This window comes from Pseudorca crassidens, chromosome 4, assembly GCF_039906515.1.
Source record: "Pseudorca crassidens isolate mPseCra1 chromosome 4, mPseCra1.hap1, whole genome shotgun sequence".
NCBI classification, from domain to species: domain Eukaryota; kingdom Metazoa; phylum Chordata; class Mammalia; order Artiodactyla; family Delphinidae; genus Pseudorca; species Pseudorca crassidens.
Genome location: NC_090299.1, coordinates 114,726,517 through 114,753,303, shown reverse-complemented (window position 1 = coordinate 114,753,303; position 26,787 = coordinate 114,726,517). Strand labels below are relative to the sequence as shown.

At 40.5% G+C, this 26,787-nt stretch overlaps 1 protein-coding gene across 1 annotated transcript in view; it reads left to right on the top strand.

Moving 5' to 3' along the window:
• Positions 1-26,787, top strand: part of PLAC8 (placenta associated 8) — a 36,288-nt gene that overhangs the window by 1,044 nt on the left and 8,457 nt on the right. The window contains exons 2-4 of the mRNA XM_067734731.1: positions 11,354-11,495; positions 13,689-13,813; positions 18,942-19,056. Of these exons, the coding sequence (XP_067590832.1) occupies positions 11,384-11,495; positions 13,689-13,813; positions 18,942-19,046 (342 nt within the window). The 5' untranslated portion in view covers positions 11,354-11,383 and the 3' untranslated portion in view covers positions 19,047-19,056. The remainder of the gene's footprint in view (positions 1-11,353; positions 11,496-13,688; positions 13,814-18,941; positions 19,057-26,787) is intronic.

Genomic DNA, 26,787 nt, shown 5'->3' with positions numbered 1-26,787 from the left:
AAGAAAGGGGTCTCAGTCTCTCTTCAAATCTTGTCCACCAAGATTCCCATTTCAATTCCTCCTGCCTCCATTTTTCCTTTTTCCGGAGTGGCCCCCACCAACTTTTTTTGTCACCTGTCTGCTCTGTGGCATCAAAGACAACATGAAACGAAACAGCTGTGTGGTCCCTCAGTGATGGGCAGAGCTACCGGCTGTGGAGAGGAAACTACAGACTCTCCTGAACCCCTACCATATCTAACACAAGCGCTACACACGTTGGGTGTCCAGTAATGTTTGCTAATGTGGGCTGGATCTGCAGTTATTCTTAACAGAAGAGAAATAAAAATGCCCAGGGCCGTGGGTTACCAAGTGTCCTCTGTAAGGGCACTGATGCTGGAATCTCCTGAGACGCCAGGCCTCTGCATGGGCAGGCAGCCCAGGGGTGAGTGGGGCTAGTTCAGCCTGTGCTTCTCGGGAAAGCTGGAAGCCCTGGCATGGCTACATCTGCCTGGAGAAAGGGATGGTATTTTTCTAATTCTCACCAAGCTGTGTCTATGCAGAGGGGCCACATTTCTCTACATGACAGCACCCTATGCCATAGGGGCAGCAGCCCTGAGGGTGCTCGGTACAGATTCCTGGACCCCAGCCCATCCCACCTAAATCACAGTCTCGAAGGATAGTGCCCAGGAATCTATATCGTAAACAAACTCTCCAAGTGGTTTTTACGCACAGTAAGCATTGAAAAGACGACTGAACGGAGGAGACAAGCTTGTAGACAAGGTCCCAGAAATTCTTGGAAACATTACTGTGCACTAAAATGATTTCAGGGAAGTTGTCTTTTGTTATCTTCCCCTTAACTCCTGCTGTCGATCTTTTACCTTGAATGGTTAAGGTTAAAGACTATTGGGTATTTAATGGCTGAAGCAAAGAGATTTGCAACCGTTTAGGATACTTTGAGTTCGTTTTTATTTTATATTTTATTGTAACCTAAAGGATGCCTAGAATTGTGAAATGATATTTAAACCACAGAGCTGCACAGGAGTAAGTGTGCTTGTTTTCTCTTCCGTTTGATAGCTACGAGGGAGCTCTTTCTGGAGTAAGAAATCTCATGTGAGAAGTTACAAAACCTCTTTCAGAATAAGCCACATTGGTCAAAAAGAAGTCTGGGGCGCTGGTTCCTAGTGCTGTTGTTCTGGGCTGGGCCGGATAGAGTAGCCTTCCCCCCTGCTGTAGGTAACCTTCACTAGAGGTGAACCTTGAAACCTCCTGGGGCCCCCAATCTCTGCTCAGTTCTAGGTGCTAAAGTCCACAGAAACACCTGGGGTGCCCCAGTTTTCCGTATTCAAAAGAGGAAGTCAAAAGTAGTGAAAGAAACAGAAACAGAGAGCTTTTAACTTTGGGGCTAAAGACTGTTGAGGCCACTACACTGAGAAAGTAAACTGTGGTACAAACTAACCGGCAGTCAGCACATGGATATTTCCCACGAAGCTGCTGGCTACAAAATGTGCAGATTACCATTGACTGAACTTCAAAGGCACTCAGAGAATGCTCCAGTCTCTGCTTTAAGGGCTAACAGCAGCCAATCTGAATACACAGATATATAAAGTATGTACAGAGTGAGGACAGTTAGGAAAAGGAAAGGATGGTTAGATAATTGCAGGCAAGTTTTTATTTTGAAACCTTCAGATCATTCTATTCAAAATCACAGCATAGACTTCTTTAAAAAATAAGCAAGTTAAATGAACATGTTTTTCCTGAGAGAGATCATGGGAAGGGTATAAATTCATTAATTCAGCAATTGGTTACTGAATGCCAACTTGTGCCAGGCACTGGCCAGGGGCTAAGGAGAAAAAAATTCAGACAGCTATAGGATAATCAGCACAACCCTTTACTTTCTTTTTTTTTGTTGTTTTTTGTCACTGCATTTGCTTTTTGTTTCCAAAATGGGTATTTCTTGTGTTGATTATAAAAGGAATAAATGCTAATTGTAAAAAATTTTTTCAGACAATGCTCAAAATTATAAAGATAAAAATATCTACCAGCCAATCACCTAGTGATAACCACCAAACATTTTGTATAGCCTTTCCTGTTTTTTTCTGATATTTGATTATTAAAAAGAAATACAAAAGAAAGTTTGAATTTCCTTTTTTTTTTTTTTTTTTTTTTTGAGGTACCCGGGCCTCTCACTGTTGTGGCCTCTCCCGTTGCGGAGCATAGGCTCCGGACGCGCAGGCTCAGCGGCCATGGCTCACGGGCCCAGCCGCTCCGCGGCATGTGGGATCTTCCCGGACCGGGGCACAAACCAGTGTCGCCTGCATTAGCAGGCGGACTCTCAACCACTGCCCCACCAGGGAAGCCCTGAATTTCCTTTTTTTAAAGCATTTCCTGCAACACCTCTTCTTCCCAGGCCCCAAATATGGGAAGCTATCACCCAAAACTATGGTTTCTGTCATGTGAGTACTGGGGTTTGGGATATAGGATGTCTGGCAGTCTAAAGGAGTTCTAGGGAGAACTGCCACTGCGTTTTCAGGGCTGAGCACTAGCCTGTGTCTGATGTGCACCGGCTCCAGCGGGCATCACGCACTAAGACCGCGGTAGCGGGCGTGTTAATGGGCACCTACTGTGTGCCAGGGCCTGAGCTAAGCTTTTGCGTTACATCAGAGAACACAGTCCCCAAAAATTCCCTGCCCTTGTAGAGTTTACGTTCAGGACTGGAAGCTTTCCCCCAAACCAAGGTGATTATTGTAAAAAGGGTGAGCAACAGAAATGACACAATTGCAATTTCTTTATCTCCTTTTTCATGAATCCACAGAACGAGTTTGTTTAGAAAGCTGTGGATGCTTCTTACTAAAATGAAAAACAGGCATGCGCACTAGAAGTAGAATCTGGGGACCACCTAAGAGGTGTTAAAATCATTGGGGCCAGGGGCAGGGGGTTGCTGATGATAGTTTCCTTCTGTATTACTTCCTGATCAGAAGTGAGCTGATCAGCCCATTCACCTGATGAAAACTTTAAAAAATGTATTACAAATGCCTGGTGAGACTGAGCGGCCGCGGCTGGCGGAGCGGCAGGGTGCCGGGCAGCGGCACCCCGACCCCGTCCCAGACCCCGGGCTCCCTCGCGCCTGCCCGGCCAATCTCGGCTCCCACCAAGTCCGGCAGGTCCAGCCGCGTACGGCGACAGGTCCAGCCGCGTACTGCGTCCGCGAGACGCAGCCGCCTGGAGCTGGCCTCGCCCCGACTGCGGCCGACCCTGCCCTCGGGCTCCGCGCTGCCTGCCCAGAGGGATTCGGGGGCAAAAAGTCGGGTCCCAGCAGAGGAGACGGCCGGGTACACAACTCACGTACTGGGAGGCGGAACGTGGGTGCCTGGCGGAGAACACCTTCTGCGCCGCAGCGCTGCGCGCAGTCACCATCCTGAGGGGCTTTTGAAATTTCAAAATTGAAAAATTTTGAAATTTTTTCAAAATTAGATTATGGTGGTGGTTATGCAAGTATGAATATACTAAAATCACTGAACTGTATCCATTTTAAACAATTGAATTTTATAGTATGTAAAATATTTCTCAATAAGATATTTTTTTAAATAACAGGGACTTTCCTGGCAGTCCAGCAGTTAGGACTGCACGTTTCCATTGCAGAGGGTGCGGGTTCAATCCCTGGTCAGGGAACTAAGGTCCCACATGCATACGGCACAGACTAAAAAATACAAAAATAAAAAAGTAATACGCAGAGTCCCCATATACCCCTCACTGGCTTTCCTTGTTAATGTTTTACATAACAATCGTACAAATACAGAAACCAGGAAATTAATATTGGCAAACTGCTATCACCTAATTAATCTACAGATCTTATCCAAATGTTACCAATTGTCCCACTATTGCCCTAAGGAAGAGAAAAGCAGCTCTTGCCATTGTGGAGCTGGCCCAGTGCTGTGAGCTAGGCTTTGGTGTTGCAGCAAGCTGGCCTGGCACTTACACCAGGTCTTTTTTTATTTTTGAGATATAATTGACATATAACATTATATTAGTTTCAGGTGTACAACATAATGATTTGATATTTGTATGTACTGTGAAATGATCACCACAGTAAATCTAGTTAACATGCATCACCACACAGTTACAAAATTTTTTCCTGAGATGAGAACTTTTAAGATTTATTCTTTTAGCAACTTTTAAATATACAATACATTGTTATTAACTATAGTCACCATGCTGTACATTACAGCCCCAGGACTTATTTATTTTACAACTGCAAGTTTGTACCTTTAGACCACCTTCACCCATTTCTCCCACACCCTATCCCTCACCTCTAACAACCACAAATCTGTTCTCTGTATCCATGAGTTTGGTTTGTTTGCTTGTTTTAGATTCCACGTATAAGTGAGATCATCTTGTATTTGTCTTTCTGTGTCTGACTTATTTCACTTAGCGTAATGCCTTTAAGGTCCATCCATATTGTCCTTCCCACTGGGTCTTGATGTTCCCCTCTAGCACATGAACAATTTCACAGAGCATCAACATCAGATAAGACCATGATGGATCAAATAAAAACACTAACACTCTGTAATCATATTTGAACACAGATGAATTTTAAACATTATCAAGCCACAAAATACCAGACATTTCCCTTTCCTGACTAATATGAGTGATTGCTATTTCTTTACCTGTTGCAGGGTTAGGCTTGCTCTAGTCACCTTCATTCCCATAGATAAGATTTATTAATATACCCAGTCATAGCATTGTCTCCACTTTCTGGAGCACATCAGTATGTCCCATTACTGATAATATCAACTTTGGTCACTTGACTAAGATAGTGTCTGTCAGATTTATCCACTAGAGAGTTGCTGTTTTACTCTTTGTAATTAATAAGTAGCCTGTGGGGAGATACTTTGAGATGTGTAAATATGTTGTTTCTCATCATACTTTCAAAGTCTAATTTTAGCATCTATCTGTGAGTCTTTCCTATAACAATTATTACTGTAGTGTTTGCCAAATGGTGATCTTGTATTTCCATCACTCCCTCTATATTCATTAATGGGAATTCTCCCTCATTTTATTTATTATTATTATTATTATTCTGGCCGTGCCGTGTAGCCTGCAGGGTCTTAGTTCCCTGAGCAGGGATCAAACCTTGCCTCCTGCAGTGGAAACGTGGAGTCTTAACCTCTGGGGACCACCAGGGAATTCCCCCCTTCTCCCTCAGAGTAAATAAAATTTACTCTTTTATTTATATCAGTAGAGAGTTACGGATAGTTTAGTCTATGAATTATAATCAGATATTAACATTATTTCGTTACACAAATTGTCCCAGATTTAGCCATTGGAAGAGCCATCAAGTTGGCTCTGAGGTCCTATCTCTAATCCATATTTGCACTCTTTTTTACTTTTTGGTACACAAGGTGTTCCAGGCTTATCTTGTACTTCCCTTTCCCAGCCCTGGAATCATCCATTTCTCTAATGAACTCAGGCTCTTTTTAAAATTGGAAAATGGTATTTAGAAACCAAGATTTGGGCACAAGGTGTGTTCATTGATAGTGGGTTGTTGTTCCTTCTAGGTCCTCTCAATGGAGAGGGCTAGGAAATATTTATGTATTCATACACATTTCTATATCTCTCTGTGTGTATGGGTGTGTGTGTGTGTACTGTAAAGTTGTTGTTTGTTGCCTCAGTGGCTTTCTAAGTGCCTGTTTTGAACTTTTACCAAGTTATTGCCCACTTCTAAGTACCCATCCCCAGTACATGCGTTCATAAGCCTTATAATGACTTCCCCATCTTACCCTTTTCCTACTTTCCACATTGACCAAGTTACATTTAAATTACCCAGTGAGAATGCTTCCTGCATGCCACAAGCTACCCCACTCATGACCCTCAATAAAGGCATTCGCCCATGAGTCCTGGCTCTGCTCTCTCGACGCCTGCTGTTACCAAACTTCAGGCTTTTAAGGGACTTTGCATGGCCCTTTGGGCATGTCATGCCTCCCCCTTTAGGACCTGTGAGTAGAATAAATTCTTTAATTTCATATGCTTGTCTGAATGGGATTTCCGTAGCTGTGTTGGAGTGACCCTTAAAGACCCCACAAAGGAGTCTTACCCCCTCATTTACAACTGTGTGTGTATGTAAATAACCATGAGTTCATACCAATGATTCCAACTCAATAGGACTCATACTAGCTGTCCTCCTTTCCTTATTTGTAATTTCTTTCTCTGACAGGGAAAAATCTCAATCTCATTATCCACAGTATATTATTCAAGCCATATATAGATAGATAGATAGATAGATTTCGGAATTGCTAATTCATACCTCTGTGAAAAACAAGTTTAGTAACTAGAGTATAATATTTGTCAGGTTTTTTTTATAGCTTTATGTTATATAGTCAAAATACTTTCCAAGTTTATTTAGGTTACCTTTTTCTTCCTCAGTGTGGTTATAATATTAATTGTAATACAGTCAGGTCTATTTGTTACTGTTTATATTGCATTTTGGGATCCTGCCACATTCTCTTTGATTTTGACTATCCATTTATGCGTTGACTTGATATGTGAAATATTAGCATGGTTGGAAGAGTCAGAGCCATATGAAAAGGTACACTTAGAGAAGTGTTGCCCCCAGCCCTGCTACTCCATTTCCATTCTCTCATTCTTTCCACCTCATTTACCCTGAACATAACAAGTTTCATTTGTGTCTGGTTTATTCTTCCTGTATTATTTATTGCACAATTGAACAGATACATGTGTGTTTTCTTATTTCCCTTTATCTCTTACATGAAGGATATCATACCGAAAACATTCTTTTGTGCATTTTTTTCCCACTTATATATATCTTGGAAGTTACTTCATGTCAGTTTATAGAGCTCGTCCTCCTTCTTTTTTTGATAGCTGCATAACACTCCACTGTGTGGGTGTACCATAGTTTATTCAACCTGTCTCCCATATAGTCCTTACAATTATTTTGCAAAAACAAACAATGCTGCTAGGAATAACCTCATGCATATGTGTTTTTGCATTTTTGGAGGTATATCTTCAGGATGAATTTCTAGATATGGGATTACTTGGGCAAATGGTAAGCATAAGTGTAGTTTTGTTAAGTATTGCTAAAGTTCCTTCCAGAATGGTTGCACCAGTTTGCATTCTCACCAGAAATATATGAGTACCTGTTCCTCCACAGCCTTACCAAAAGAATGTGTTGCATACTCTTTAATTTTTGCCACCTGACAAGTGTTTAATTTGCATTTCTTTAATATTGAGTGAGTTTGAACATCTTTTTTAATATACTTAAGGTCATTTTCATGTCTTCTTTTGTGAATTATCTGTTCCTGCCTTGTCATTTTATCAACCTTGGGGCTTTTAAATTTCTCTCATTTTAAAGATTTTTTTTTAATACTTAATGTCAGATTTTGTCCTCTCTTTGTGTACCTATAATCATTTTATTAAAACTTAGAAAAATATATGTTTGCAGACCACACTCACTAATGGGAAGGGAAATACCTAGAGCTGTTTTCTGATGGTGATAAAGTTCAACAGACAGAAAGCTTTAAAAAAACGTTTTAAAGCTTCTTCCTTCTTTCTAAAAAAATAAAAATAAACTCGTTTAATAGTCATCCAAAAACACTGTGTCCTTCACATGAGGCTGTTTGCTAGGACTCAGGGGACCATTTATAATGATTGACCTGGTTAATTTACAATTAGCTATGATGAAGCCTGGGCAGATTTAGACATGTTTGAACCATTGTTGATACGCTTTCAATTGTGTGGAAAAACATCCAAGATGTTGCCTTGTTTCATATACTGCTCTCCCTTTTTGTCCATGGGAACTACCAAACTAGCCAGGCATTACTGGGCAATGCAATCTAGAAAGAAACCCAGTTAATTCAAGAAATAGAAAAAGTGTAAAGTAATATGGAACAATGGAGGTAATTTGCTTGTTTTTGACACTGCCCTATGAGGGAAATAATACAAGAAAGCATTAGTATAATCACATTGCCTGAGTATCTCAAAGCACTGTATTTTCAATTTTAGTGTTTTTCTTCTGTCCTGAATTCTGAAGTGGAAATGTATTACATCTCAGTGTCTAGCACACTGTGAGTAAATCAGACATATAATAAGTACTTAATTCAAGAAGACAAGGAAAAGTACCTTCTATTAGACTACATTGAAGTTGGTGCTAAAGGAATAAATATGAAAAGAGAGTTCCAGTTCTCAAGGAGATCACAACAAACCAATGAAAATGCTACCCTGTAATAAGTGCTGTGATGGAGCAGGGCTCTAAAGCTAAGGGGCAAAGGGAGGGACAGGGACTGTGGAGTGAGCCAGAGAAGGATTTGAATTTCATAATTTACTTAAACTCTCTGAGCCTCCATTTCCTCATCAACTCAATAAATATAATAATTCCTACTTGGCAGGGCTGTTGCAACATTAAGTGGACAGTGTGAGTCTAGCACAGTGCCTGATATAGGGTAGAATTTCAATGAATATTAGCTGATATTATTGCCAACAGATATTTGTGGAAATCATCAAAAGAAATTTCCTTGCTGCATTTTTGTACATTTTAGCCGTACTCCCTGATACTAGTCTGATTTTTTTTTATTGTTCATTAAATTCATCCCTAGACTTTATCTCATAGAAGGTACTCATAGAAGGTAATTTTCATTGTCTTCTTGAATTAAGTACTTATTATATGCTTGATTCACTCACAGTGTGCTAGACACTGAGATGTAATACAGTTCCACTTCAGAATACAGGACAAAAGAAAATACTCTCAATAAGCACAGAAGGTGGATAGGTCAGAAACCATTTCCATTTTTAAAGATTAGTAAGAGGAAATTTAAATGATTAGTTAAATAACTAGGCTGATCAATGACTAGTCCAAGATCACACAGTTTAGGAAACCAGAATTTGAGCAAAGATATTCTCACTTCAAATCAAATCAATGTTGCATGACCCCACACTGCCTCTCATGATGGAGAGAAATTAGGACTAACCTAACAAAATGTACTTCATAATAAACGTTGCTGGGGCACACCATCAGGGCTTGCCCCTAACACGTACCAAGGGTCTGTCAGCACTGACAGTCTGCACTGTCAGAGGGATACAGGCTCCAGGTAAATTTGAAGTGAAGGACCAACTTGGATGAAGGAAGATTGGAGAGGACTACTGTGATGTTGTGGTTTTTAATAAGAAATACATATTTGGTCTTCATTCCCGTTCATGGCACAGAGCTCCTAAAATCTTTGGAATTTCTTACATGGTAAGAGCAATAAAGGTGTCTTGTTATTCATAACAAGCCCCTCTCAACTACAGAGGAGTTTATGCTAATGAAGTGACTTTTTTGAAAGCCCTTGAGGGTGCTGGTTGCCAGAGAAACCAATCTTTGTTTAGAGGGTTGGAACTTTTTGCGAAGCTCTCAGACTTCCAGGGGAGGGGAGAGGGGTTTGGAGACTGAATTCAATCACCAATGGCCAATGATTTAATGAATCATGCCTGTGTAATCAAGGCTCCATAAGAACCCAAAAGGACAGGTTCAGAGAGCTTTGGGGTTGGTGTACTGGGAAGGTGGCCCACCCCAAACTCCACAGGCTCTGAACCTCACCCTCTGTATCTTTTCATCTGGTTGTTCATTCTTATCCTTTAATAGCCTTTGTAATATATCAATAATCTAGTAAGTAATCTATTTTCCTGAGTTCTGTGAGCCAATCCAGCAAATTTATCAAACCTGAGGAAGGGGTCATGGGAACCTCTGATCTAGTTGGTCAGAAGCACAGGTGACAACCTGGTCTTACAATTGGCATCTGAAGTAGGGGAGGGAGGGCAGTCTTGTGGGACTGAGCCCTTAACACGTGGAATCTGACACTGTCTCCTATAGACAGTGTCAGAATTGAGCCAAATTGTAGGACACTGTATGGGCAGCCTCCTCAAGATGTCTGTTCTCTTGTTCTCTGTACATTCTCTGCTTACCAGTCCCTGCTTAACCTACATTCTATTCAGATGACTGACCTTCCCTAATCAGCAAATACCTACGTACTTGCCCCCTGCCCCAGCTAGTGATTGTTCTAAGCTTTAGATCAGAATATCTCCCCTGTGATAGCTTATCAAAGGGGTGGTGAGAGGCTGTGCTCCTCTGCTTGTTTCCCTGGTAACCAGTGAGCCAACCTGATGTCAATCCTCCCTAAAACTGGTAACCTCCCTCTCCCCCCATCCCCTGCCCTGGGAGCGAAGACTGGTGGGCTGTCACTCCAGGACCTTGCTTCAGAAATGTAAGATCCCCCTATCCATTAAACCATTGATGTTTCTGTCACTGACTCTGGGCTCTTTCTTCGGTCTCCGGACAAGTACAGGGCTCGCAGGCCTGCAGGGTGCAATCCAATGGACCCCCATCTGGTGTTGCAGAATTGCTTGGTGTGGAAAAAAGCTACCACACATTTGGTGATCACAGGTGACAGTGTTCTGTGAGTAGACAGAAAACAGGGGAGTTTTTCCTTTACAACTGCTCATCAGAAACAAGTCCACAGCAAAAGGGAACATAAAAGAGGGGCAAGAGGAGAAAGGTTGCAAGTAAACAAAAGCTTAGGATGGTGCAATTTTACAGAAGTCCGTTTCCGTAATTCACTACTCCTTCTGTCAACTGAAAAAAAATGCACAACGTGAGTGTTGTGAGTTAAGTTTTATTTGGAGCCAAATGAGGACTATAGCCTAGGAGAACAGCCTCACAGATAGCTCTGAGGACCTGCTGCAAAGAGGTCGGAGGGGAGGTGAGTATGCACGCGATTTTGGTGAAGGGGGCACGTGCGTCAAGCACACATTTTGGCAGAAGGTTGCTGCTGGTCACGGGGAGCAGACGCCTCCGTTAATGATTTTAGTGCTTTTCTAGATATGAGAAGATGTAAGAAATGGGGCTCATAAAATCTTCTCCTAAAAAATATCTAACTCTCTGAAGGCCTGTTCTGCCAGTGTTTCCCAGAACACACAGTGCCTCATTCCTGATCACCGTGCTGAACTCCTTTCAGGGTGTGTTGAAGGTCAGCGACTGCAGTGGCGGGTGACTTCGTTCTTGTAGAACCAAACAGCGTGCAACAATTTTTAGTTGGCATGGTCATTATCACGGGTTTTCTAATTTGTTTCCCTGTCTTGTGTGGAGACCAGGCACCTGTTTAAAATAGTTCTTACAACCCTGTTACGTTCCCTAACACCAAGAGAAGAATCTGTACGTTTTACCAGTTCAGTGAATCCTTTCCCCCAGGGGCCTCTGCAGAAATTCTGGTCTTCAAAGATCAACAAGTCACTTGGTCTAAATTGCCTCACTTGCCCGTGAAGCAGAGTACCTCAAAACAGGCTTCCAAGAGCAACCTCCAGGCTACTTACACCAAGTTTTTCCTTTCAGACCACTGCCACGTAAGACCCTGCATCGAAAATGCAAGCTCCATCTCCAGTGGTCATTGTAACTCAGCCTGGAGCTGGTCCGGTTCCTCAAACCTCTAACTGGCAGACGGGCATGTGTGACTGCTTCAGCGATTGCGGCGTCTGTAAGTGCTGGGGAAAGTGCGCCCGTATCTGATGCGGAGGTGAATTACCAAAGACCAAATCCTTCCCTCACTCCTCCCTTATTGTGTAGTAAACGTTCCCCACTGATGCCAAAGTACCCTGTGTGTCAGGCAATGCTTTGTTAACAGAAAAAACCTGTACGGACTGTAAATTAATTGTTCTCCACCCTTCGAAGAATAGTCTTACTCCTAAAATAAGTTCTGGAGTTAAGATAATAGGCAAAAAGCTGATAACTCTAACAGTGAACAGACTTGGCCTAATGACTATAAATAGACCATACATCATATTAAAAGAGACATTTCAAGTTTTACTTGATTAAAAAAAAGACTGCTCTTGTTACACATAAATTAAACTCATTATTTTATAGTTACACTGTGCCCAGTAAACAAGGGATAATTTTCATCCATGGTTTCAGCATGAGCTCAGAGAAAAATTATTTTATTTGTACATTTAGCTTTGTTATACACCTAAGAATAAAGAATTCTAAAGGCAATTAACTTCTCATTGGGTAAAATATCTCTGACCCTCCTTGTTTTTTGTTTTGTTTCTTTTATGAGAGCTCTCTAAGTAAACTTGGGAGAGAGGAAGTTTGAGAGAAGATGGGGGTGTCAGAAAGGTCAAATGCTTAGTTCTCAACACCAAGCAGGAAACAAACAAACCTGCCTATATAACAAATTTTGCTCTGAGGTTTTTGGTTTTGTTTTCCTGCCTCCTTGAAGTCTACACAGTGTTCTGAGACAGGAAAGGAAAATTTGTTAACCTCTAACTTATCACTGGAATTGAAATTTGAAATCGAGTTAATAATTACATTGAAAAGCCTAAAGGGGGGCTTCCCTGGTGACGCAGTGGTTAAGGACCCGCCTGCCAATGCAAGGGACACGGGTTCAAACCCTGGTCCGGGAAGATCCCGCATGTTGCAGAGCAACTAAGCCCATGCGCCACAACTACTGAGGCTGTACTCTAGAGACTGCAAGCCACAACTGCTGAAGCCTGTGCGCCTAGAGCCTGTGCTCCGCAACAAGAGAAGCCACCGCAATGAGAAGCCCGCGCACCGTAATGAACAGTAACCACTGCCTTCTGCAAGTAGAGAAAGCCCGAGCGCAGCAACGCAGACCAAACGCAGCCAAAAATAAAGATAAATAAAATTTTTTTAAAGTAGATTGTAAAATAATATTTAAAGTAATATTAGATATTAAAAATAATATTTTTTAAAAAAGCACAGAGGGAAAGAATTACCTAGGAAATGGAACAGTTGGGTTTATTGATTTGCTGTCATTGTCCTACTGGATGACCTGGGGTGATGACTTACACTTCTCGGGACATTAGTTCAACATCTGCATATCATAGTGATAATGAAACCACAATAATAAAACCTTCTAAAGATGAACATTCTAATCCCCTAACCCCTAGTATTGTTACTCAAATAAGTGAATTACAAGTCCTAATATGAGCTTAATATCTTCATACAGAATTTCTTAATTGTAGATCTGACCAAATCATTCTCCCTTCTTAAAATATTTCAGAGGTTCCTCATGACTACCATGACCCATTCTGAGCACTCGTACTTCCTCTTTATCCAGTCTCCAACTCGCCATGGGTCCAGCTTCATCCCCGTCCCATCCCTGGCTCCAGCCATGTTGAATGAAAACCAGCCATTGCCTAGACATACCATGTTATCTAAAGAGGGTCTTTTCCCTTTCCTCTACCTACAAAATTCCTAATCATCCTTCAATATTCAGATCAAGCAACATTTCCTTCCCAGAGCACTGGAGGCCCCATTTGTGTGAGTGACTCCTTGGCATCCTGAGTAGGTTTCTGTTGGAGAATTTTTCATATGATCTAACTTCCCTTCTAGACTTCAGACAGAGGCATTGTCAGTACTGAGGATAATCTCTGGAACATGGCTAGGTTTCAGTGAATCATTCAATACATGGATGAAGGCAGTACTACAAAAAGAATACAGACTTTCCAAGGTGTGGTTATTCCAGAAATGATTGGGTGGAGAGAAGGGAGAAGCTGATGCGTTGCTGAGCAAAAGCAGTGAAGATGGACTTGGCAGCAGGATGTGTGACAAAGGCCCCCGGATTTGGACCACCATTCATGAAAGCACACTAATTTTCAGCTGTGGTGGGGGCAGAGTGGAGTAATTTGTACCTCTGATTTCATGTGTCCAGGTCTCTGTGGCATATTTTGCTTCACGTGTCTTGCATGTCAAGTTGCATCTGATATGAATGAATGCTGTCTGTGTGGAACAAGTGTTGCAATGAGGACCCTCTACAGGACTCGATACGGCATCCCGGTGAGTCTCTTATGACACTGTATCATTCAAGTATGCGCCCATGTTCAAAATAATTGTCATAAACATGGAGACAATTTGATGGTACCCATCATCATACGAATTTGATTAGTAGGAGTTTCCTAGCATCTGCAACCTTGTATTCCATTACTGTAGCAATAGATCCTCTGGTTATGGGACCTCCTTCTATGTTTCTGTGAAAACCTTAGAAAATAAACAACTCTTGTATTTGCAATGTATGTCATAGAGTGGAAGAGGAATGTTCAGAGCCTACTATGTCCCAGGTATATTACATATGTTACATCATTTAATCCTTACACCAACCCCGTAAAGTAAGTAGGCTCACCAGGCAGAATTCCTTCTTACTCAGGGGAAGTTGTTCTTTCTCTATTAAGGCCTTCAACTAATTAGATGAGACCCACCCACATTATGGAGGGTTACTCTAAGTCTACTGATTTAAATGTTAATCTCATCTGAAATATTATCTTCACAGAAACATCTAGAATAGTGTTTGATCTAATATCTGGGTACTATGACCTGGCCAAGTTGACACATAAAATTAACCATCACAGGAAACAAATATCAATAAATAGACAGAGGGCTTCCCTGGTGGCGCAGTGGTTGAGAGTCCACCTGCCGATGCAGGGGACACGGGTTCATGTCCCGGTCTGGGAAGATCCCACATGCCACAGAGCAGGCTGGGCCCAGTGGGCCATGGCCGCTGGGCCTGTGCGTCTGGAGCCTGTCCTCCGCAATGGGAGAGGCCACAACAGTGGGAGGCCCGTGTACAGCAAAAATAAATAAATAAATAGGCAAAATATTTTAGGAACTTATCTTATTCCATTGAAATTATTTTATTTTTTATTTGAAAATATTTCTTACTTTTTTAATTATACAAGATAATACATATATAGGTAATTTTATGACAAATCCAAACACAGAGGTATATAAAATAAAAAGTGAAAATCTCTACTCAGTGATAAATTCTATTAGTAACTTGGTGGTCTCCTTCCTCAGGTTTCTTTTTCCTATGCCTATAAGGCATATACATATAGATTAGATGTAGCTATAGCTATAGATCTAGACATATGGGGTTTGGGATATGCAGGGCTAATTTATTGCTTTTTTTTTTTTTAATGAGTTCATACTATATTGTAACCTGTTTTTTCCACTTAATATATGGTAGACACCTTTTATGTCTGTAATACAGATTCTTTTTAATATCTGCATAGTATTCCATCATAGAGATAACATACTTAATCACTTCCTTATTGATGAAAGGTTAAGTGATATTGCAGTTTAAATAGTTGTACGTATATGATTTTGTACATGCACTGGTATTTTTGTAGGATAGTGTACTAGATTAGATTGACAGATCACAGGATATGCACATTCAAAATTTGAAAAATACTGTTAAGTATCCCTTCAAAAAGATTATATCCATTTATAATTTATTAATATTATACGTGTGCCAATATAATATTTTTTCATGTTGCCTGTCAGAGAGGAAATGATATTTCCTTGTCGTTTTAAATTTTTATTAGATAGATCAAGCAACTTTTTGAAAATTTATTGTCCTTTTTCATTTCTTCTATAAATTATCTGTACATATACTTTGTTCATTGTTTTATTGAGTTGTTTTTCTTTTCTAATTGATTTGTAGGAGCTCTTTATTTATTACGCTATGACTATTTAACATGAAAGTTATCAACTTTTTTAAAGGCTTAGTACATAATCAATTTTTTTAAATGCTCATTAGGAGTTTGAAAAATTAATAACAGTCTAAAACTAAAACTTTAGTTGGTTTTGACAAAATTTGGAAGATTGGAAGGAAGAGGAAGAAACTAAGATATTCTAAAGGCTTTGTCTGGCATTGATAGATAAATACACATTTTTTTATAAAAAGAACATTACTGAGGTATAACTGACTTACAATAAACTGCATATATTTAAAATGAACAATTTGATAAGTTTAGACATATGTATATACCTGTGAAACCTCACAGTCAAAATAGTGAACATATTCATCACCCCCAAAATTTACTCACATCCCTTTGTAATCTTTCCTTCTTTCCCCTCCCCTCTTCCCCAAGTAACCACCAATATGCTTTCTGTCACTATAGATTAGTTTTCATTTTCTACCATTTTATATAATAGAACTATACAGTGTGTAGCTTCTTTCACTCAGTATAATTATTCTGGGATTCTTCAAATCGTTGTGTTGTGTAAACTTAAATGTGTTAAGAGGGTAGATCTCATGTTAAGTATATATTTTTAACCCAAACAATAAAATTAGAAAAAAAAAGAAAACATTTGAATGGCAAATAAGAACATAAGAAGATGTTCAATATCATCAGTCATTAGAGAAATGCACATTAAAACCACAATGAGATACCACTACACACCTATTGGGATAGCTAAAATTAATCAGCCTAAACCACACCAAGTGTGAGCAGATATGGAGGAACTGAAACTCTCATGCACTGCTGATTGGAATGTAAAATACAGTTTCTTAAAAAGTTAAATATACACCTACTTTTTAGCCCAGCCATTCTGCTCCTAGATATTTACCCTACAAAAATATATATCCATACCAAGACTTGTACACAAATGTTCAGAGCAGTTTTGCTTGTAATAGCCAAAAACTAAAAACCACCCAAATGTCCCCCAGCAGGTGAATGGATAAACAAATTGTGATCTATCCATTATATGGATACTACTTAGCAATAAAAAGGAATGAACTATTGATACCCACTACAACGTTGATGAATCTCAAGATAAATATAATGTTAATAGCCAGGACATGGAAGCAACTTAAATGTCCATCAACCGATGAATGGATAAAGAAGATGTGGCACATATATACAATGGAATATTACTCAGCCATAAAAAGAAGCAAAATTGAGTTATTTGTAGTGAGATGGATGGACCTAGAGTCTGTCATACAGTGAAGTAAGTCAGAAAGAGAAAAACACATACTGTATGCTAACATATATATATGGAATCTTAAAAAAAAAGAAAAGAAATTGTTCTGAAGAACCTAGGGGCAGGACAGGAATAAAGACACAGATGTAGAGAATGGACTTGACATGGGGAGGAGGAAGGGTAAGCTGGGACAAAGTGAGAGAGTGGCATGGACTTATATACACTACCAAATGTAAAATAGCTAGTGGGAAGCAGCCACAGAGCACAGGGAGATCAGCGGGGTGCTTTGCGACCACCTAGAGGGTTGGGATAGGGAGGGAGGGAGGGAGATGCAAGAGGGAGGAGATACGGGAACATATGTATATGTATAGCTGATTCACTTTGTTATAAAGCAGAAACTAACGCAACATTGTAAAGCAATTATACTCCAATAAAGATGTCAAAAAAATTTTTTTAATATATAATGTTAAGTTGTGGGTAAAAATTTAAGGGTCATTGCTAATAAAAATTAGTTGTGGAACATCTAAAACTACTAAAGGGAACAAAAGGAACCAGGAAAGTTCTATTCAGCCAAAAATGAAAAGAAGGAAAAAAATACCATTTGATGAATACCAAACGTAAAATAATTTGGCTATCTCATGGGTGGGAGTGATTTAGATTTATCAGCTGTGCTAAAATGTCTTTACCTTTTATTATTTCTTTTAGTGTGTTTGTGGTGAGTCTTTGAGAGTCTGACCTCTTATGTGATAGGTGAATAGCTGCCCCACTTATCTCACCCCTCTTCTCTTCTGGGGCCCCAAAGCCCACATTAGGGTCATCTGTTAAACTGCTCTGCAGGCTGTGTTCCAGGCAAGGCCACAGCTGGCAGCTCTGGGCTGGCCCAGCTGCTCAAGCTGGCATCAGTTAACCACTCATCTTTCATTCCCCAGCCCATTCTTCCTCCTTTCTGAACTGAGAGTTTTTGGTTTGGGGTTTATCAAATACCGTGCCTCTGACTATGTTAGGTTTCATGTTCCTTAGCTCTGTTTTACTTTCTCCATCAATGTAATCCCATCTGCTTCATTTTTTTTCCCAAAAATTGCTCATGATTTCTGGCTCACTAAATCCCCCCATCCCTGTTTTCTAGTACAGCTTTCATTTCAGTTAACAAAGCTCTGCAAGCACATAGTTTTTAAAATTATCTAATTTATAAGGTTTGTTAAGGAAAATAGTACTCCCCAAACTTCTCTCCCCTACTTCCTCTTTCCAAAGGCTGATCTTTGGGTGTTTACCTCCGTATCTCCAAATAGTAGACTTGTATTGCTACTTTTTGACTTTGCAGTTTGGGGCATTGTCTCTGGACTTCTTACTGTGGAAGATGAGAATTTAGTTCTGTTTTATCCCCCTTCCCCACCATGGACATGCACCCTACCCCTACCTCACTCCTTCCAATATAGTTATATATAATTTTGGTTAAATCCGTATTTAGTATTTATATTATGATAGCTCTGCTTGCTCTTCAGAGTTGAGTTGAATCGTGTAATGAACTATGATTGCCTTTTCTACTAAACTTTGTTTTTCCTACTATTAATAATGCTTGGCTTTTTCATTAGGAGTTTTTCATTTACTTAAGAGTAGTGCAGTCCCAAACTCTTTCCCAGTTTTCTAAATCTCTTCCCCAAACATTCAATACATCAGACATTCTATCATTTTCGTCTCCTTGATGAAATCACTCCCTGACCCGCTACCCTTTGAACTAGATGCTTTTCACTCCTGGTGCTCTGCTTTTGCCCCGAGATCTCCTTCGCCATGACTGGAGATTCCATTAACCGCTCCCCCATGTTAGTCTCTGGTTTCTTATACCTTTCTTGGTTTGCTCCTTCACTTTGGTGGAGACATCCTCTAGTAGCTTCCTGAGAAAGAGAGAGGGTAGAGGAGAAAAGAGATTTTACTTCATGAAACTCCTTATTTTACCCTCATATTGATAGTTTGGTTAGATATCTTCTATTTTCAATATCACAAATTATAGGAAAACATTTGATTTCATAAAAAGAGACAGGAGCTATATAGAGAAATCAACTAACATTTTCCTAAATGTATCCATCCAAACTCCAAATTCAAAGGATGAATGCCTTCTGCTTCTCTTCAAAATGTCTTGAAAATCCACAAGTCTTAATTCCCAAATAGGTGGATTTTACATTTCTGTTTCTTTTATATTTTCAAACAGGGATCCATTTGTGATGACTATATCGTGACCCTTTGCTGTCCTCTGTGTTCTCTTTGCCAAATCAAGAGAGACATCAACAGAAGGAGAGCCATGCATACTTTCTAAAAAAACAATGGTAAGTCCCAGAATCTGTGAATGTTGAGAAATATAATCAAGGGCTTTGTAAACTCAGCATTATTTTGAATAATAATTCAATAATAACAATTATTTAAGTCTCTCAAATGTTATCTTAATATAAAGATTGACTTTGATTTCTTCAAATGAAGAAAGCTTGTTTGGGCTGCCATAACAAAGTAACATAGCTTAAACAGGTTAAACAACAGGAATTTATTTCTCATAGTTCGGAATGCTGGGAAGTCCAAGATCAAGTATGAGCCAGTTCGGTTCCTTGGTGAGGATGCCCTTCCTAGCTTGCAGTTGGCCACCTTTTTGCTGTGTCCTCAAATATTGGAGACAGAGAGAGAGTTTTTGGCCTTTCTTCTTATGAGGACAGTATTCCCATCATGGGGCCCTCACCTTCATGATCTCATCTAAACCTAATTACTTCCCAAAGGCTTCACCTCCTAATACCATCACACTGGGGGTTAGGGTTTCAACATATGAGTTTTGTGGCTGGGGGGACACAAACATTCAGTTCAAAAAAATAACTATATTTTGAAACTATATTTTAGCAAATAAAGGGATGGTGACTTCTCTAGACTTCTCAGAATTCTGATGGTCTATTAATGAAGCACCACTTGCAAAATACAAGAGTGTGGTGAGATACAAAAGAAGTGGAAAGCACTTTCCCTGCTAATACAAACAAATTGATGAAAGAAACTGGTAAATAATTATAAAGTAGTAGAGCAAATGAAAATTATGCTATGTAATATTTGGATTAATTGTGGCATAATGCATCTATAAATAATGAGGTGAGGTTAAACAGGAAAGAGAAGGTGAACTTTGAAAGAGGTGGAATAGAATACAGAATATTTGGAAATGTTCTGTAGAATGTCATCATCTGAAATTCAGTCAAGTCATTTCCAACTCATTTTTCCAAGATTCTCAGAATTAGCTATTGAGGATATAGTAAAGTAGAAATCAACATGATTTTGTCAGTATTCTATAGAACGTATCTTGAGTATGGGAAGAAAACATTAATTTTCCCATTCTTTGCAAAAATCCCACTTCCTTTCTCAAGTGAATGAGAACTTTGTGTAAGTTAACAAACATAACTCTTGGAAGATATATTTTCAAATATTCATGCATTTAGCAAATAATGCCTCACGTACCTAGTACCATGCAGGACACTGTTAGGGACTGTGGGGAATGAAGGGAAATAAGCTGGTCCTCTTCCCCTTAGAGACTTTATACTCAAAAAGAAGGCATTAGAAAATCCCTCAAATAAAATGCAAACTTTGAATAATGCCTTTAGATGAAGTGCTATTTTATGCTCAGAGGAAGGAAAGATGATATCCTGTGAGAAGTGTAAGTGAAAGTTTCTTGAAAGAAGTGGTTTTAATTCTAAAGAAGAAGTGAGCATCAGGGTCACAAGAGGAAATAGATGGCACTCAAACTGTGATAATACAAGGATTTAATGAAGACCATTTACAAAGGTGTGGGTGGGAGGTACAGGGAAATGACAGGGGATTGTGCAACAACAGCTGAACCGTTACCATCCCTAGGCCTCGGGAGGATGGGAGGGAGCAGTTACCTGCATCCCAAAGGAGAAAGCTGTGTAACGGCTGCCCTGAGAGGACCTGAGCAGCCTGGGGTAACCCCTCAGGAAGGAAACAAGGGGAAAACTACCCTGACCTCATTTTCTGATGTCCTTCTGGGCTTGCCATTGGTTGAACACACCAGGAAGGCAGAGAGAAGAACAGTATTGCTGGGGACCACAGGTCAGCCTCCCAGACCACAGGGCAGGACAGACAATGGTAGAAATGGATTGGATGGGGAAAAGGGAAGATTTTTGACACAAGATGAATAGAAATGGGTGTTGCTTCCCATCAGCAACATTAGTGAAACTATAGAGGCAAAAAACAGAAAAAACATCTTTATGAGCTTAGGTTCGACTTGGCAGGGACATATGGTATAAGTAGGAAAATAATGAGAAATGAAAGATTTTAAAAACTGATTTGGGACCTTGGCATGCAATGTAGTGAATACTGGGCTAATGATTTGGCCTTTTATTTGGTAAGCACTAAGGAGTTATTGCAGGCTATAAAGGAGTAACATATGTAGACTTATACTTTAGAAAAATTAACCCGGTAATGGCAAGTGGCACAGACTGGACAGGATGAGGTCAAAAGCAAAGATTTGGCCTTACACCATTTCAACACTTTACCTAAATAAGCACATGAGACTGTTTGGAAAAAATATCTACCCACACATATACAATAATAAATCCTGGCATTTGAGCTTTTTTTTAACCTCAAGGAAATTATCTCACTGAAATTTTGAGCTGGTTTGACATAAAATATCTTGGTGGTCCCGACTCCTGCTCATCAGCTTGGACCCTACATTATTCATTGACAATAACACTTTAGATATACAAATATCTGAAATGGGAGAATAAAGAGATAAAGATAAAAGAATAATGTGATTTACGTTAAAAACAGATTGAGACAAAGGGATACAAGAACGAACTGAAAAAGTTCCCAGTAGCCAAAACTGGAACAACTTGAGCAACAAAATAAGGTAGTATTGGATTATAACCCAAAGTATAAAATAAGTATCTGAGTATCAGTCCATACTGATATGTATGTAATGGCAATCTTATTCATTACTGTGACCAACCTATATGTAAGAATAAGTTTTCTTCAAAAATACACTAATGCAGGGACTTCCCTGGGGTTCAGTGATTAGGACTCTGTGCTTCCAATGCAGGGGGCACAGGTTCAATCACTGGCTGGGGAACTAAGATCCCACATGCCATGCAGTGCTAAACAAACAAACAGATCAGTGCGGGAGACCTTCAAGATGGAGAGGAGGAGTAAGACGCGGAGATCACCTTCCTCCCCACAAATACATCAGAAATATATCTACACGTGGAACAACTATAGAACACCCACTGAATGCTGGCAGAAGACCTCAGACCTCCCAAAAGGCAAGAAAGTCCCCACGTACCTGGGTAGGGCAAAAGAAAAAAGAAAAAACAGAGACAAAAGGATAGGGACGGGACCTGCACCAGTGGGAGGGAGCCGTGAAGGAGGCAAGGTTTCCACACGCTAGAAGCCCCTTCGCGAGCAGAGACTGAGAGGGGCGGAGGTGGGAAGCTTCGGCGCCGTGGAGGAGAGCACAGCAACAGGGGTGCGGAGGGCAAAGCGGAGAGATTCCTGCACAGAGGATCGGGGCCGACCAGCACTCACCAGCCCGAGAGGCTTGTCTGCTCACCTGCTGGGGCGGGGTGAGGGGGTGCTGGGAGCTGAGTCTCGGGCTTCGGTCACAGCGCAGGGAGAGGACTGGGGTTGGCGGCGTGAACACGGCCTGCAGGGTGTTAGTGCACCACGGCTAGCTGGGAGGGAGTCCGAAAAAAGTCTGGACCTGCCAGAGAGGCAAGAGACCTTTGTTTTGGGGTGTGCATGGAGTGGGGATTCCTTCCCAGTGTGCCCACAGAAGGCAGAACACTGCCTAAGCGAGCTCCAGAGATGGGCGTGAGCCACGGCTATCAGCTCGGACCACAGAACGGGACTGAACTGCTAACACTGCTGCCGCTGCCACCAAGAATCCTGTGTGCCAGCACAGGTCACTATCCACACACTCCCTGGGAGCTTGTGCAGCCCGACACTGCCAGGGTCCCGGGATCCAAGGACAACTTCCCTGGGAGAATACACAGCGTGCCTCAGGCTGGTGCAACGTCACGCTGGCCTCTGCCGCCTCAGGCTCGCCCCACATCCCAATAATGACTACCGTACCCCTCCCTCCCCCTGGCCTTAGAGAGCAAGAGAGCCCTAATCAGCCGCTGCTTTAACCCCCAGCTCTCTGGGCAGGGAACAGACTCCTGAGGGTGGCCTACTCACAGAGTTGGGGCCAAAACCAAAGCTGAACCCCAGAAGCTGTGTGAAAGAATAAGAGAAAGGGAAATTTCTCTGTGCAGCCTCAGGAGAAGCAGATTAAATCCCCACAATCAACCTGATAAACCCTACATCTGAAGGATACCTAAATGGATAACGAATGTTCCCAAAATTGAGGCAGTGGACTTTGGGAGCAACTGTACACTTGCGGTTTGCTTTCTGCATTATTTTTTTTCTGGTTTTATGTTTATCTTAGTTTAGTATTTAGTGCTTATTATCATTGGTGAATTTGTTTACTGGGGTTTGGTTGCTCTCTTCCATATATATATATATATATATATATATATATATATATATATATACATATATATTTTTTTCCCTTTTCTCTTTTTTGTGAGTGTGTATGTGTATGCCACTTTGTGTGATTTTGTCTGTATAGGTTTGCTTTTACCATTTGTCCTAGGGCTCTGTCTGTTCGTTTTTTGTTTTTGTTTTTTTCTCTCTTCCTTTTCTTCTGAGCTGTATGGCTGGCAGGGTCTTGGTGCTCTGGCCGGGTCTCAGGCCTGAGCCTCCGAGGTGGGAGGGCCAAGTCCAGGACATTGGACCACCAGAGACCACCCGGCCCCACATAATATCAATTAGTTAGAGCTCTCCGAGATCTTCATCTCAACACTAAGACACAGCTCCACCCAATGGCCAGCAAGCTCCAGTGCTGAACACACCATGCCAAACAACTAGCAAGATGGGAACACAACCCTACCCATCAACAGAGAAGCTGCGTAAAGTCATACTAATTTCACAGACACTCCAAAACACACCACCAGACACGGCCCTGCCTGCCAAAAGGACAAGATATAGCTCCAACCGGCGGAACACAGATACCAGTCCCCTCCACCAGGAAGCCTAAATAAGCCACTGAACAAACCTCACCCACTGGGGGCAGACACCAAAAACAATGGGAACTACGAACCTGCAGCCTGCGAAAAGGAGACCCCAAACACAGTAGGTTAAACAAATAGGAAAACAGAGAAATATGCAGCTGATGAAGGAACAAGGTAAAAACCCACCAGACCAAACAAATGAAGAGGAAATAGGCAGTCTACCTGAAAAAGAATTCAGAGTAATGATAGTAAAGTTGATCCAAAATGTTGGAAATAGAATGGAGAAAATCAAAGAAATGTTTAACAAGGAACTAGAAGAACTAAAGAGCAAACAAACAATGATGAACAACACAATAAATGAAAATAAAAATTCTCTAGAAGGAATCAATAGCAGAATAACTGAGGCAGAAGAACGGATAAGTGACCTGGAAGATAAAATAGTGGAAATAACTGCCACAGAGCAGAATAAAGAAAAAAGAATGAAAAGAATTGAGGACAGTCTCAGAGACCTCTGGGACAACATTAAATGCACCAACATTCAAATTATAGGGGTTCCAGAAGAAGAAGAGAAAAAGAAAGGGACTGAGAAAATATTTGAAGAGATTAGAGTTGAAAACTTCCCTCATACGGGAAAGGAAGTAGTCAAGTCCAGGAAGCACAGAGAGTCCCATACAGGATAACTCCAAGGAGAAACACACCAAGACACATATTAATCAAACTATCAAAAATTAAATACAAAGGAAAAATATTAAAAGTAGCAAGGGAAAACCAACAAATAACATATGAGGGAAACCCCATAAGGTTAACAGCTGATCTTTCAACAGAAACTCTGCAAGCCAGAAGGGAGTGGCAGGACATATTTAAAGTGATGAAAGAGAAAAACCTACAACAAAGATTGCTCTACCCAGCAAGGATCTCATTCAGATTCAATGGAGAAATCAAAACCTTTACAGACAAGCAAAAGTTAAGAGAATTCAGCACCACCAAACCAGCTTTACAACAAATGCTAAAGGAACTTCTCTAGGCAGGAAACACAAGAGAAGGAAAAGACCTACAATAACAAACCCAAAACAATTAAGAAAATGGTAATAGGAACATACGTATCGATAATTACCTTAAATGTAAATGGATTCAGTGCTCCAAACAAAAGACACAGACTGGCTGAATGGACGCAAAAACAAGACCCATATATATGCTGTCTACAAGAGACCACTTCAGACCTAGGGACACATACAGACTGAAAGTGAGGTGATGGAAAAAGATATTCAACGCAAACTGAAATCAAAAGAAAGCTGGAGTAGCAATTCTCATATCAGACAAAATAGACTTTAAAATAAAGACTATTACAAGAGACAAAGAAGGACACTACATAATGACCAAGGATCAATCCAAGAAGAAGATATAACAATTGTAAATATTTATGCACCCAATATAGGAGCACCTCAATACATAAGACAAATGCTAACAGCCATAAAAGGGGAAATTGAGGGCTTCCCTGGTGGCGCAGTGGTTGAGAGTCCACCTGCCAATGCAGGGGACATGGGTTCGTGCCCTGGTCCGGGAAGATCCCACATGCTGCGGAGTGGCTGGGCCCATGAGCCATGGCTACTGAGCCTGCACGTCCGGAGCCTGTGCTCCGCAACGGGAGAGGCCACAACAGTGAGAGGCCCGTGTACCACAAAAAAAAAAAAAAAAAAGGGGAAATTGACAGTAACACAATAATAGTAGGGGACTTTAACACCCCACTTTCACCAATGGACAGATCATCCAAAATGAAAATAAATAAACACAAGCTTTAAAAGACACATTAGACCAAATATACTTAATTGATATTTATAGGACATTCCATGAAAAAACAACAGAATACACTTTCTTCTCGAGTGTCCATGGAACATTTTCCAGGATTGATCATATCTTGGGTCACAAATAAAGCCTTGGTAAATTTAAGAAAATTGAAATCATATCAATTATCTTTTATGACCACAATGTTATGAGACTAGATATCAAATTAGAGGAAAAAAATCTGTAAAAACTACAAACACATGGAGGCTCAACAGTACACTACTAAATAACCAAGAGATCACTGAAGAAATCAAAGAGGAAATCAAAAAATACCTAGAAACAAATGACAATGAAAATACAACACAAAACCTATGGGATGCAGCAAAAGCAGTTCTAAGAGGGAAGTTTATAGCAATACAATCCTACCGCAAAAAACAAGAAAAATCTCAAATAAACAACCTAACCTTACACCTAAAGCAATTAGAGAAAGAAGAACAAAAAACCCCCAAAGTTAGCAGAAGGAAAGAAATCATAAAGATCAGATCAGAAATAATTGAAAAAGAAATGAAGGAAAGATAGCAAAGATCAATAAAACTAAAAGCTGGTTCTTTGAAAAGATAAACAAAATTGATAAACCATTAGCCAGTCTCATTAAGAAAAAAAGGGAGAAGACTCAAATCAATAGAATTAGAAACGAAAAAGGAGAGGTAACAACTGACACTGCATAAATACAAAGGACCATGAGAGACTACTACAAGCAACTATATGCCAATAAAATGGACAACCTGGAAGAAATGGACAAATTCTCAGAAAAGTACAACCTTCTAAGATGAACCAAGAAGAAACAGAAAATATGAACAGACCAATCACAAGTAATGAAATTGAAACTGTGATAAAAAAAATCTTCCAACAAACAAAAGTCCAGGACCAGATGGCTTCACAGGCGAATTCTATCAAACATTTAGAGGAGAGCTGACACCTATCCTTCTCAAATTCTTCCAAAATATAGCAGAGGAAGGAACACTCTCAATCGCGTTCTGCAAGGCCACCATCACTCTGATACCAAAACCAGACAAAGATGTCACACATAAAAAGAAAACTACGGGGACTTCCGGGAAGATGGCGGAAGAGTAAGACACGGAGATCACCTTCCTCCCCACAGATACACCAGAAATACATCTACGCGTG